Below are 12,624 nucleotides of genomic sequence, written 5' to 3' on the forward strand. Positions count from 1 at the left end.
GTAATGCATGCGTGCTTTTTTATTTTATTTTAAATTGGGGTTACTGTCAGCTTCCAATGTCCCTGAACGAGCAGCTGTCACTTTTATCCCTCTCCGAAAGTGATCACACGACCGGGGGTGGAATCCAGAAAGTCCACTGAGCAGCTCAAGGAATTGCCAATCTAACATTTCTACATCTATCATCCCGCTAGTCTGGTGAATGAGAGTCGCGTCACCGTGTCCCTGAAAGAATGGCGTAATCGATGCCCTTCCACTACGGGAAATCCGTTCTCGGTCTAGCTATCCCGTGGCCTTCTTTCCCCCTCCGAAGACTACATTTCCCAATATGCATTGCGGTATAACCAACTGCGTTCGAGGCGCGGAGGTATTTAAAGGCATGCTGGGAGTTGTATTCCTTTAGGCGTGAAGGCGGGAGTTTTAGCGGTTGAGGCAGCTGAGCTGTTGCCTGGGCTTGTTCAGCCTCCGCGCACCCCACCTGCGGCCCTCAAGCCGAACCCGGCTCCGTTCTCCGCCTCCTGGCCGTGGCGGCCCCGAGTGGCCCGCCATGTCTCGCGGGCGGGAGCGGGTGGTGGCTTTGGCGGACATGGACTGCTTCTACATGCAGGTGGAGCAGCGCCTGGAGCCCAGCCTGCGCGGGAAGCCGTGCGCCGTGGTGCAGTACAAGACGTGGAAAGGCGGCGGGTACGGAGCTGCTGCTGCTGCTGCTGCTTGGCCCTGCTAGCTTTGCTGCTCTGCTCGTGTCGGCGGAATGAGGTGGGAGGAGGAGGATCTTGACGCGGAGGAGCTGGGGGAAAGGGGCCGTGCGGCTCAGTGGTCAGAGCAAAAGGCTTTAATCGCCCGCACCCCAGGGAGGGCTGACAAATCCAGAAATCCTGCCGAGTTGCTGCTGCCGCTGCCACAATCGTTGCTGATCGATCGATGTGGGATCGATACTGTATAGGGCGGCTTCCTGAGTTGCCTCCCCACCCCAACTGCTTCATAATGCTCCTTCCTGTGACCCATGTTTCTTTTTCTCTCTCTACCCGCTCCCCCCAAAATGATAGGATGCGTTCCTGTACACTCCCAGTCTAAAATTGACTTCGGTTTCCACCTCTCAGGGTTGGAAAGCTAAATGCAGCATAATGGAATCCACTTCCCCTAGTCATTATAAAACTAACAATTATCTATTTCTGGACTCAATTTGATTCTAGCATTCCATAAACTATAGTCTTCCACCTGCATCTCAATATCTCCTCTAAACCTTTAAAAATGTACCTCCCTCTTAAGATGGCTAAAATATTATAATGTGGAAGGAAAACTCCTTTCTTTAAAGCTAATTTGTAGGTGGTTTTTTTTTAACATGTTAATTTGTTAAAGATTCATTATCTAATGCTAAACTGAACCAAAAAAGTGACTGGGTTTGTGTGTGCCTTTCATTGTCTTAAACCCATAACTTAATAGCTCATCATTTCTTCCTCACCCAACTCAGAATCATTGCAGTGAGCTACGAAGCTCGTGCTTTTGGAGTTACCAGAAACATGTTTGCTGCTGATGCAAAGAAACTATGTCCAGATCTCCTGTTAGCGCGAGTACCAGAGGCCCATGGTAAAGCAGATCTCACCAAGTAAGCCCTGGATTGATTATTACTTGCAGCTATGGTTGTCCATGTGATTGTGAAGTACTCTGAAACAAAATAGGGTTCAGGATGGTTACAGATCAGCTATGCTTTTGATGAGTTTTTTGCTTTGTGGCTTAGGTTTGCTTTTTGGAAAGTTTTTGGAATCCTCTTTTGCTGTCTCTTTTCCAATGTGGATACAGTTTGTTCATTCTGGATCTTCAGACAGCAGTCTCTCTAAAAATTATTTTTACCGTTCTTTGCAAATTGAACAGTCCAGGCTTTCTTCGGAGTATAGTGAACTGAGCTCAATACTTTTTCAGCCAGAGCTTATCTGTAATAGGTAAGGTAGCTCTGTTAGCAGCATGCAGGGTGGGGGGGACAACAACTTCTACTTTCTGGTATACCACTGTTGATGTCGTATTGCTAATTAGTTACCCTAATTATCAGTTAAGGGACACGGGTGGCGCTGTGGGTTAAACCACAGAGCCTAGGACTTGCCTATCAGAAGGTCGGTGGTTCAAATCCCCATGATGGGGTGAGCTCCCGTTGCTCGGTCTCTGCTCCTGCCAACCTAGCAGTTCGAAAGCACGCCAAAGTGCAAGTAGATAAATAGGTACCGCTCCGACGGGAAGGTAAATGGCGTTTCCGTGCGCTGCTCTGGTTCACCAGAAGAGGCTTAGTCATGCTGGCCACATGACCCAGAAGCTGTACACCGGCTTCCTCGGCCAATAAAGCGAGATGAGCGCTGCAACCGCAGAGTTGGTCACGACTGGACCTAACTTGAATTATCAGTTAAGATGGAATGGGAATATTAGAGCATTGTTGGGTCTCCTTCCTACGTAGGTACCGAGAAGCCAGCGTGGAGGTGATGGAAGTGATGTCACGCTTTGCTGTGATTGAACGTGCCAGCATTGATGAAGCCTACATGGATTTAACTAGCGCTGTGCAGGAAAGGCTTCAGAAGATGAAAGGGCAGGCTATTGAAGCAGAGCTGTTGGCAACTACCTACATCCAAGGATGGCCAGAAAGCCTCACAGCAGAAGAGAATACAGGCAACAAAGGTATTGCATGGCTTCAGACATACTGTTCCACTCTTTTACTTCAACTTCCCTTGCTCTTAATCCTGCTTAGATTATAGTTCTATATAGAGGTATTTTCCTTTTCAAACTTGTGTGTCTACAGAAGAGCATAGTGATGGTGTGGAGCCAATCCATGACTCCCAGGTTTAGCGTATATTTTTCATTTTGTCTTTGCTTCAGTGCTTATGTGAGGTTACTAAAGGTTTGAAGGGATGGTAAGAAATTGGACGTGTGCCCTTCAGAGGTATGGATATGGTACCATAGCATTTTCTTCTTCAGCTGCAGCTTATAATACAAGCATCTTTTCTCTATTTTGTCGCTTTCTAATATTTAGCGTGCTTCTTGTTCAGCTTGTGAGACCAGATTAATTTGACCTCAGCAAAATGTTCCCTAAAAAGAAAGACATGTCTGCTTTCTAACCTGCAAATCAGACAGCAGGAACAAAGGAAGGTGATTAGTTTGCTGCTGAAAGGCCAGTATTGCAGTGGAGAGATCTGGGGAATAGTTAAGAGTAAAAGCAGTAGGAATTGCCAAGACTGATGTACTTTGAGAGAGCTTATTGCTCAAGTCTGCGTGGCTATTTCCCATGTGGCTATTGTCTTCAGATCAGTTCCAAATTTGGAAATTTATTTTAAGCACTTAAGTTAATTGCACATCTTCAGCTACTTTGCTACTAGTGTTAGAACATCTTTGAAGGCCAAATGGTATGAGACTTCCTTGTTGGGTGACCTGTATGCTAGGTTGTGTGTTGCATTTTTACTTTGATTAATCTAATCTTTGAGACTTGCCTAAAGGGTGGCACTTCTTCGGCTGCGAACATCTTTACAAAAATGCAAAACCATTTTCCCTCTCCTGCTTTCTGTTTATTTGCTTGCCCTGCAGGATCTTCCTTCCTTCCTTCCTTTTGCTTTCTAAGAGTGGGCTTATTTGACCAAGGATGGCCTTATAAAGGGCTTTCTGATTTCTTTTGATTTCTTCTTTTCTAGGTGCTTTACAGCACTATGTGCTTTTCGTAGCTTTCCTGACCTGTCACTCTGCCATGACAATAATTATTCTATCAAGATTGGAGATAGGTTGCTTTGTGTTCCCTTTTAGAAGAACTGCGGGAACGTGGTTTGCGACAGTGGCTTGAATCATTGCCTTTCGGAGATCCCAGCAGTCCCGAGCTGCAGCTGACAGTGGGAGCTGTCATTATGGAAGAAATGAGGGCAGCTGTGGAATCTGTCACTGGATTTAGGTGTTCCGCTGGCATTTCTCACAACAAGGTGCGTGTAAGACCAGCATGTTTGTGGTTTTGAACTCAGCACTACTAAAGCAGTGTACCTCTTGGCTGCTCTATGTATTCAGCGGAATAAGTTCTGAACAGATTATTATTGCGACCTGGCACAGAAAACAGTAATGGAGGAATCAGGATATGATTAGACCCAATAATTGTAGCAAATACCATCATCAATCTGGTTTTGGTAAAATGTATTTTTATGAAGAACTCCAGAATGTGAGATTGGATGATGTGATGGACTGAAGAATTTGGCATCTAATGTATAGCAGGATTAACAGGAATACATCTCCAGGTTGAGCCTCTTGTAAGCTTCCTAGACATAGATGTGTGGCTAGCTAATTGAGTTATTCAGCAGGTTTCAACTGATTAGATCACATTTGTGTGGACCTAGTCAGTTACTAATGGCAATTGCCTCTGAACCTTCTTATACAGATGGCATCAAGCTGGAATGAAGTATTCTGATTCGGAAGCTGCTTGTTACAGCATGCAGGCACAACATCTTAATGTGTTTCTTGCTCTAAAACTAATGGCACTTTTAGAGAAGAGAGAGGGAGAGATGATGCAAGTTCTAATAACAAAAAACACGGAGTTAGCCCTTCCTGCCCTAGGTGATAACTCTATTGATGCTACAGTTGGAGACCAGGATACCTAGCACCTGAGAATGAGAAATGTAGATTTCCTCTTCCACACAGTTATTCTGCAAAATGCTAGAATTCAGTGCACGTAGGAGACCTTAGAGGTAGTACTCTTTATTTGATTAGTATATTCTGTATTCAAAATATTAGGAACAAACAAATTGTTGTTAGATCTTTCAGCCACAGGCTGTAGACAAAAGTCATATACCCAAATAAAAAGAGGGTATCATTGTATGAGGTTTCCTTTGAGGAGACAAGATTAGCCCAGATAATAAGCTCTGAAGCAGTAAAAGTTTTTTGAGTAGAGATTCTCTTCTCCCTGTCACCAAACTTTCGGTTTAAGAAATTCAGCAGGACGTAATTATTCTTTGACTATAAGAATCAAAATCTGACAGTATGAGAGATTTTCTATCCCTCTAGGGCCACAAATGCAATGTCTAGTCTCATTTAATTTTGAATTCCTTTCTAAAAACACTGGGTGTGATTTGGAAAAGAAAACAATCCATGGTAACATTTGAAAACATAAATTGACAGCTCATTACTTGCAGTATTTGTGTATTAAATTCAGCCTTTTCTCTAAGATGACAAAAATAAACTGATAGACCAGGTGTGTGTTGGAAACCTGACTTGGAAAGCCAAGCTTCCTAAATTGGATACTTTCTTTATTCTAGGTATTAGCAAAGCTGGCCTGTGGTCTCAACAAGCCTAATCGACAGACTCTGGTGTCACAGGGTTCCGTCCCTCAGCTCTTTAGCAAGATGCCAATCAGCAACATGTATGTAAAACTGATGATCTGCTTCTAGAAGCCCCATGTGAGATTGCACTCATGAATCTCGGAACTAGCATTTTTCTTCTGCGCATTATTGTTTAGGGGTATTCTGGGTATACTGTAAGCATCAGACCAATGGCACTCAAGAGATAATAAGAAGAATGGATGCTAGAGAAAAAAATTCCTTGTGCAAGTACCAGAATTTGGGGAGCCATAATTATTTTTCAGCCATCCTTCCTTCGTGCAAAAATTGATAAACTATCAATATTTTTATATGCCAGTTTATTATTATGGAGTGGACTGGGATTTTTCAGGCCTGGTTGCAAATGTAAATGATTCTAATAAATATCTGGTGCTGTTTTATTATCTTCCCAGTTGATTTCTTCTCCTGCACATACTAGTGTAGGTAAGGAAGAGGCTACTTGTTAATTTCTTGCTCCGTTGGGATGTTTTCCATGCTTGTCTCAAAAAGCCAAGTTTTGCATTGCTTTTTCTCTTTGTCCTGCTTATCTATCTGCCTTCTGCTAGCTGGTACACAAGAACCTGTGTCTGAAGACTTCTGCCTTTTTACACATGACAGCTTTCCTTTTCTCCCATAGCCGCAACCTTGGAGGGAAGCTTGGGGCCTCTATCACTGAACTTCTGGGAGTGGAGTATGTAGGAGAGCTGATCCAGTTCAGCGAATCACAGCTTCAGACCCACTTTGGAGAGAAGACTGGGTAAGTTGCTCACTAAAGTTCTGGCCTCTGCTACAGATTCAGATTCCATTCATGTTTGCTTATGCTGCTGAGGATTCTGCTCACGACAGGGTCTGTCTTGAGTTTCCAAAGTCTCATTTCTGCTGAGAACTTGACACAAACACATTAAGAGGCAGTGCATTTGCTTAAAGCCAGGTGAAATATCTACAAGATTCAGGGAAGATTGCAGCATGTGCATTTTAAAAAAGCTCACTTCAGTCATTGCATTGAAGTAACACTTAATATGAGAAAATAACAAAAGGGAAGCAAATATTATGCATATACTGTGCAAATTCTAAAGCGGTATCTGTGTTAGCTACAGCAAAAAGACTATTGGGTCGCTTTAAAGATTGACAGATTTATTATGACACAAGCTTTCAAAGGATAGTCTGTTTCATCAGATGCATATGGAGTGTCATCCTCAAGTGATAGATATGTAATACAGAATGTTGTTTTCACTGTCCAAATGTTCTATTCATGGTCACCCATACCAGTAAGCTGTAGTTTTAACATATTCGCTTCTACAGCAGATGAGATTGTCATGTAATTACATATTTATCCAAGTGGGACAAGAGAGTTTATCAGACTCCATTAATCCAATAAGGTTATTATGAAATCAAAACAATATACCCTTCGTGGGGGTTTTATACAGAGGGCTATAGTATAAACACTGACAACTGGGAAACACTGGCCTGCGAGCGTTCCAAATGGAGAACAGCCTTTCCCAAAGGTGTCATGGGTTTTGAAGACGCTCGAACTCGGGACGAAAGGGAGAAACACACTAAGAGGAAGGCATGCTTGGCAAACCCTCACCATGATCCATTCCCGCCCGGAAACCTATGTCCCCACTGTGGAAGGATGTGTGGATCCAGAATTGGCCTCTACACTCACTTATGGACTCACTGCTAAAACCGTGTTTAAGGAAGGCAGTCGTCCTCGGCTACAAGTAATCACCAAAGAAAGAAGAAAGATACAGATGGTAGCAATGGATTATGTCATCAACTGTCTTTTGGACATAAAATTGATTCTGATCTACCAGGATCATATTTCCATGTTCTTCCCATAATATTCAGCTTGGTCCTTGCTATTGATTCACTGCACCCCAGCAAAATATGTCATAGCAGATTAGGGTGCATCACTAATAGCCACTCCATGCAGTTTGTATACCAATATCTATTCAGATGTTAAATGGCAGAGACACTTATGATAGGGAGCTCTCCATTTGCCTTGCCTGTATTCTCTTTAGACTCTAACTCTTGGACTTGATCATCTCCATTGATTTGTGTGCAGGTGCCAGATACATTGGATGTCTCTAAGTAAATAAGTAACATTTCCAACCTTGGAACCACTTCTTTATTTAACTCGGGTTTCCATATATGCTTTGCAGCTCCTGGTTGTATGACTTGTGCAGAGGGATGGAGCATGAGCCTGTGAAACCTAGACAATTGCCCAAATCCATTGGGTGTAGTAAGAATTTCCGCGGAAAAACAGCTTTGGTTACTCAGAAGCAGGTAAGAGAGTGTCCAGAGAGCTGAACCAAGTTTGTCCTGAGAGCAGGAATAAAAGATAAGGCAGCACACATTGCTGCACCCTTTCTCAAACCTAATTTGGTCATCACCTTTCAGCATCACTTTGCTCTGAAATGGTCAATAAATTGTTGAAGAATTCTATCAGTGGGAGGGGAGTGCCAAATGTCTCCTGTGACCTGCCAATGAGTTAATATAGCAGAGGAGGAATTATTCCTTGGACCATGATCTCTCTCTGCGGTGCTAGCAAATGAGATCCTTGTTCCATTTTAGCATCTAGTGCAGTGTCCTGTCCTTTGAGCATGTTGTAACCACATCTTTCCCTGCAATTGAACTGCTCCATGGCAACATTTCCGATCATTTCATGATTATTTTATTAAATTTCTATACTGCCTTCACCCCAAGATTACAGGGTGCTTTACAATATAGAAACACAAACATAACCAGAAATGAAAACAGTACTGAAAACACCAGTATTGTTTGTTTGTTTAGAGCATGGGTTGCCAAACTAAGGCCTGGGGGCCGGATCTGGCCCAATCGCCTTCTAAATCCGGCCCGCGGACGGTCTAGGAATCAGCGTGTTTTTACATGAGTAGAATGTGCCCTTTTATTTAAAATGCATCTCTGGGTTATTTGTGGGGCATAGGAATTCATTCATTCCCCCCCCCAAAGTATAGTCCGGCCCCCCACAAGGTCTGAGGGACAGTGAACTGGCCCCCTGCTGAAAAAGTTTGCTGACCCCTGGTTTAGAGATCTGAAAGTGTTTGTTGTTCTTCTTGGCCTTCCATCTGATAAAAATGTCCTGCGGATGTTCCTTGCATATTTTGGTTTTCTATTTGTAGTAAGCTGAGCAGTGTCCCAAGACAATAATAAAAAACACAGAAATTATGCATGTAGGTGCAGCATTGGCTTCTGCAGCTGGCCTTGGAGCTGGAGGAGAGACTGAACAAGGACAGAGATCAAGTAAGTAGGGAAAGATAGAGGTCCTATTATCTCATTGAGTACTTGATGTCTGAAGGAGATCTCTGTGAATTGCCCTGAGAAGTGCAAGTGTGCCTGCTGGTAACCATACATATCATTTGTCTGGGTGTAGCTTGCTAGAGGTCTGAAGTAAGTAATCAGCGAATCAGGGGTATGTCCCCTCAACCTGTTCTGGGTCGTTCCCCCCCCCCATCCTCTGTAGTAGGGATGGAGTTGCAGAGAGGAGGTCTAAGTCCCATCGCAGAAGTGGATTTCATTCCACTCATGCCATTATTTAGTTAGCATATGAAGCCTCTGTGTGGTATATCCATCTTTCCGCTAAGCACCGACTGGACCTTGACCAGCTCATTTTATTAAGCTGACTAAAGCGTGTGCCTTTAGATCACTTCCTGAAAATAAGACAGATACATCCCTTTTTAGCATTGGGCTTACCTTACAGATGTTGTCACGGTTGAGGTGAGCTGCTCATGAGCACTGAGCTCTTGTTAAAGACTAGAGTTCATTATAGTCTTCCTACATTTTTAGCTTCAATGGAGAATCATGGAGAAAGACAGTAGGGTTAAGCTCCATGCTGGAACACATCTGGATTAATCCAGCCCAGGCATAGGCAGACTGGCCCTCCAGATGTTTGGGACTACAATTCCCATCATGGCTAGCTAACAGGACCAGTGGTCAGGGATGGTGGGAATTGTAGTCCCAAACATCTGGAGGGCCGGAGTTTGCCTATGCCTGATCCAGCCTGATACCCACTACCCCCTTTTTAAGAATGTCCTCCTAGAATCCAAGTTATTGATATCTCAAGCATTTCTTGTCAGGATTCTTACATATGTCTTTCTTCCAACAGAACAACCGCGTAGCTAAACAGCTGACTATTGGGATCCATATGCAGGGCTATAAACATGCCAACGGCTTATCCCGCTGCTGTGCCTTAGCAAATTATGACGCCCATAAAATCAGCAGAGATGCTTTTGTGCTAATCCAGAACTGCAATACTGCAGGCGGCCAGCAGGCTGCATGGTGAGAACTCTTTCCCCCCTTTGGATACAACTGTTACTGCAGAGGAGGAAATGTTAGCTTTATCCCTTCTTCCAATGTACATATTGCAGAGTCTGTGCTAGAACAGAAAATGAACTAGTAGTGGGCTGGACAGCCACGCTGTTAAGACAAATATTTATGATACGAGAACATTTATTCCGATTAGAGCTAAGATGAGGGTTGCTCATCACATATCCTTGGGCCAGCTTCTTCCAGGCTTAGCAAATTGCTGAAAAATATTTGTGCAACCTTATTTTTTGAGTTTACTCCCTTTGAATTGTTTGCTAATGTGCCCTCGCCTACAGGTCTCCTCCCATTACACTTCTTCAGCTTTCTGCGAGCAAGTTTTCAGAAGCTCGTGCTTCCTCCGTGAACATTACTTCCTTCCTGACGACTGACAGCCAAGGTACCCAAGCCACTTTCACCAGTGCATCCAGCCCAAATGGCAAGTCCATTGAAAGCCCCAAAAAGGAGACCCTCAAGAAGACAACCAATCCTATTCAGATGCTTTTTCAGAGGGCAGTGGAAAAGAAACAGGCCCAGGCTATGGCCAGGAACTCTCTTCCTGGTGTCAGCAATGAAATGAACTTACCATCAGTACCAGAGTCCAGTATCTGCCAGGATAAACAACTCACCCCCATTAACAGCCAGATTCCAAAAGTTCCTGCGGAACAAAGTATCACCAGGAGCAACCCAGACTGCATGCAGGAACAGCTCTTGGTAGGACAGTCTCTGGCCAGCTCCGAAGCTGGGCTCCTGGAGACCCCTTTAGAAACAGAAGTGCCTGAGGTCTTTTCAGAGCTCCCTGATCTGTGCAAGGAAAAGGAAGTGCATCCTGCTGCTGGAATTTCCCAGGTAGGGGCTGATAGTTGGGCTCTTCAGCCCTGTACTGGTGACACGATGCTGTGCGAGAAATGTAATCAGCAGGTGTTGGTATGGGAGTTCACAGAACACTCGGACTACCACTTTGCTGTGGAGCTGCAGAATTCTTTCTCAGGAACTGACGCCTTCAGGCCATCTTTGCCTCCCACCAGCCCTCCAAGTAAGGGCAAAAGTAAACAGAAGACACCCACAGCCTCTAGGGCCAAAAGGCCAAGGCAAAGCACAGATAGGACTTTGGATTTCTTTTTTAAGCGGCCAACTCCTTAGGATGAAGCTCATCTGAGCAGCTTATCTTGGAAAAAGAAGGTGCAACTTTATTTGCCTTTATCTATCTAATATCCATAGGTAATAAATAAACAGGATAATAAATTGTTCCAAACAGGTACTTGGAAAGCTACAGGACTCCCAGTTGTTGTTACGAGAACCTGCACTTGGTAGTCACGGTTGTTATGCCTTCTGTAGGACGTTCTTGCTCTGTAGCTTCAGATGGTGACAGATGTCGCATCAAGGTGCCATATTAATGATACTGCCAATTTATGGTAGTCATTGGGGCCGTCTCTAGTCAGACTGTCCCCTCCACAGGACCATCTTTACATTGTATATCATTCATTTGTTTTAGTATTTTAAATTTGTAAACTGCCTTGGCAGAAGGGAGGTATTAAATGCAATACAGTCATACCTCAGGTTACAGACGCTTCAGGTTGCGTTTTTTCGGGTTACGGACTGCCAAAATCCAGAAGTACTGGAACGGGTTACTTCTTCTGTTTTGGCGGATGCACAGAAGCGCCAAATTGCAACCCGCGCATGCGCAGACGTGCATCCTGCACGGATCCTGTTCGCAACCTGAGCGTCCACTGTACATACTTTTGAAGCTCTAGAGAGGTGCTGCTTGTGGGCTTTCCTAGGCCTGCTCTAGGCAACTAAATGTCAAGGGATGAACTTGGGCCCTTCTGCATCCTGCTCATGTTTTCTCTCATTGAGCTGCTTAGATCAGAGTTGTAGGTTGTGACTGGCTTTTACTATGGTGGGGACTGCCCTTCCATAGGCAAGACAGTCATTAAGAGTTGAATGGATACTGGAATAAGCGCTGTGCAAGTCCACATGTGTCCATTTGACCACTTTGATCAGCGGAATTGGTGCTATCTAGGCGCTATGTGATAACTGTTCTGCATTTTTAAGAATCTGATTGTTTAGTGTGGCAGCACCTGCGCTTTGGAAGCCCCGCCTACTGAGATTAAGAAAGCGTCTTCATGGTACTCTTTTCATCATCTGCTAAAAACATTCTTGTTTAGACAAGCCTAACCAGATGCTTAGAAAGCTGAGGTGATTTTAATCTGTCTTTAATATTTTAACTTGTGTATTTTAAAGTATGCTTGTGAATTTTCCAATCGAGTGGTGTATAAATTTTATGAAATAAATAAAGTGTAGAAACCAGTGTATACATATGGAGAGTTGAGGCAAATCTATAACATCTGTACTTTAATTTGATGGCTTGATTAAATACTTGATGAGTATAGGTTTTATCTATATGAAAAAGCAGGACCTTATTTAAATAAAGTTGTCCAGTATGATTTAGGGTGTTTTACACCTTTAACTTTCCTACCTGGATAGTAACAAACATATGCAATTATTGCCGCATGGTGCAGTTAGTGTATTGGACTCGGAGATGGTAGAACAGGGATCAAATCACCGCTGTCATGAAACTTGTTGTGTGACCTTGAGCCAGTCAGCCTCTCACCCTAATTTGACTCAGGGGTTTTGTGAGGATAAAATGAGGGGGGGAGGGAGAACCATGTATGGCACTTTGAACTTCTTAGAGGACAGGTAGGATATAAATAAAAGTGTCCAATTGCAGCTTTCTAACTCCTTGGGTGTGAGCTATAGTTAAGTATATTCCATATGAAACCCATGATGTATGAAGTCTTCAACTATATTCTGGAACCATGGAAATGTGGTTACTGCTAGTGCAAAACCTATCTGTTTAATCCTAACAGCCTGTAGCACTCAGTGGTATCAGGGACAGGATTTCAAACTAGTTATAGGGCTTTAGAGAGTGCATTATTAGGCGCAGGTTACAGACACAAGATATCTATCTGGTCTTGTT

At 43.7% G+C, this 12,624-nt stretch overlaps 1 protein-coding gene across 3 annotated transcripts; it reads left to right on the forward strand.

Moving 5' to 3' along the window:
* The first annotated feature begins 244 nt into the window (after positions 1 to 244).
* POLH (DNA polymerase eta) lies at positions 245 to 11,963 on the forward strand. 3 transcript variants are annotated; one of them, XM_083497103.1, is made up of 10 exons: positions 245 to 364; positions 1,469 to 1,603; positions 2,441 to 2,658; positions 3,772 to 3,941; positions 5,262 to 5,365; positions 5,959 to 6,078; positions 7,484 to 7,607; positions 8,520 to 8,585; positions 9,448 to 9,620; positions 9,944 to 11,963. In XM_083497103.1, the coding sequence occupies exons 2-10, from the start codon at positions 1,518 to 1,520 to the stop codon at positions 10,785 to 10,787; spliced, it is 1,905 nt and encodes a 634-aa protein (XP_083353229.1). In that variant the 5' UTR covers positions 245 to 364; positions 1,469 to 1,517; the 3' UTR covers positions 10,788 to 11,963. The 3 variants fall into 3 exon arrangements, with proteins under 3 accessions (XP_083353229.1, XP_083353228.1, XP_083353227.1); XM_083497102.1 differs by lacking the exon at positions 245 to 364 and adding an exon at positions 377 to 753; XM_083497101.1 differs by lacking the exon at positions 245 to 364 and adding an exon at positions 405 to 681.
* Positions 11,964 to 12,624: the final 661 nt, after the last annotated feature.

This window comes from Podarcis liolepis, assembly GCF_965112155.1.
Source record: "Podarcis liolepis genome assembly, chromosome: 3".
Taxonomy (NCBI): domain Eukaryota; kingdom Metazoa; phylum Chordata; class Lepidosauria; order Squamata; family Lacertidae; genus Podarcis; species Podarcis liolepis.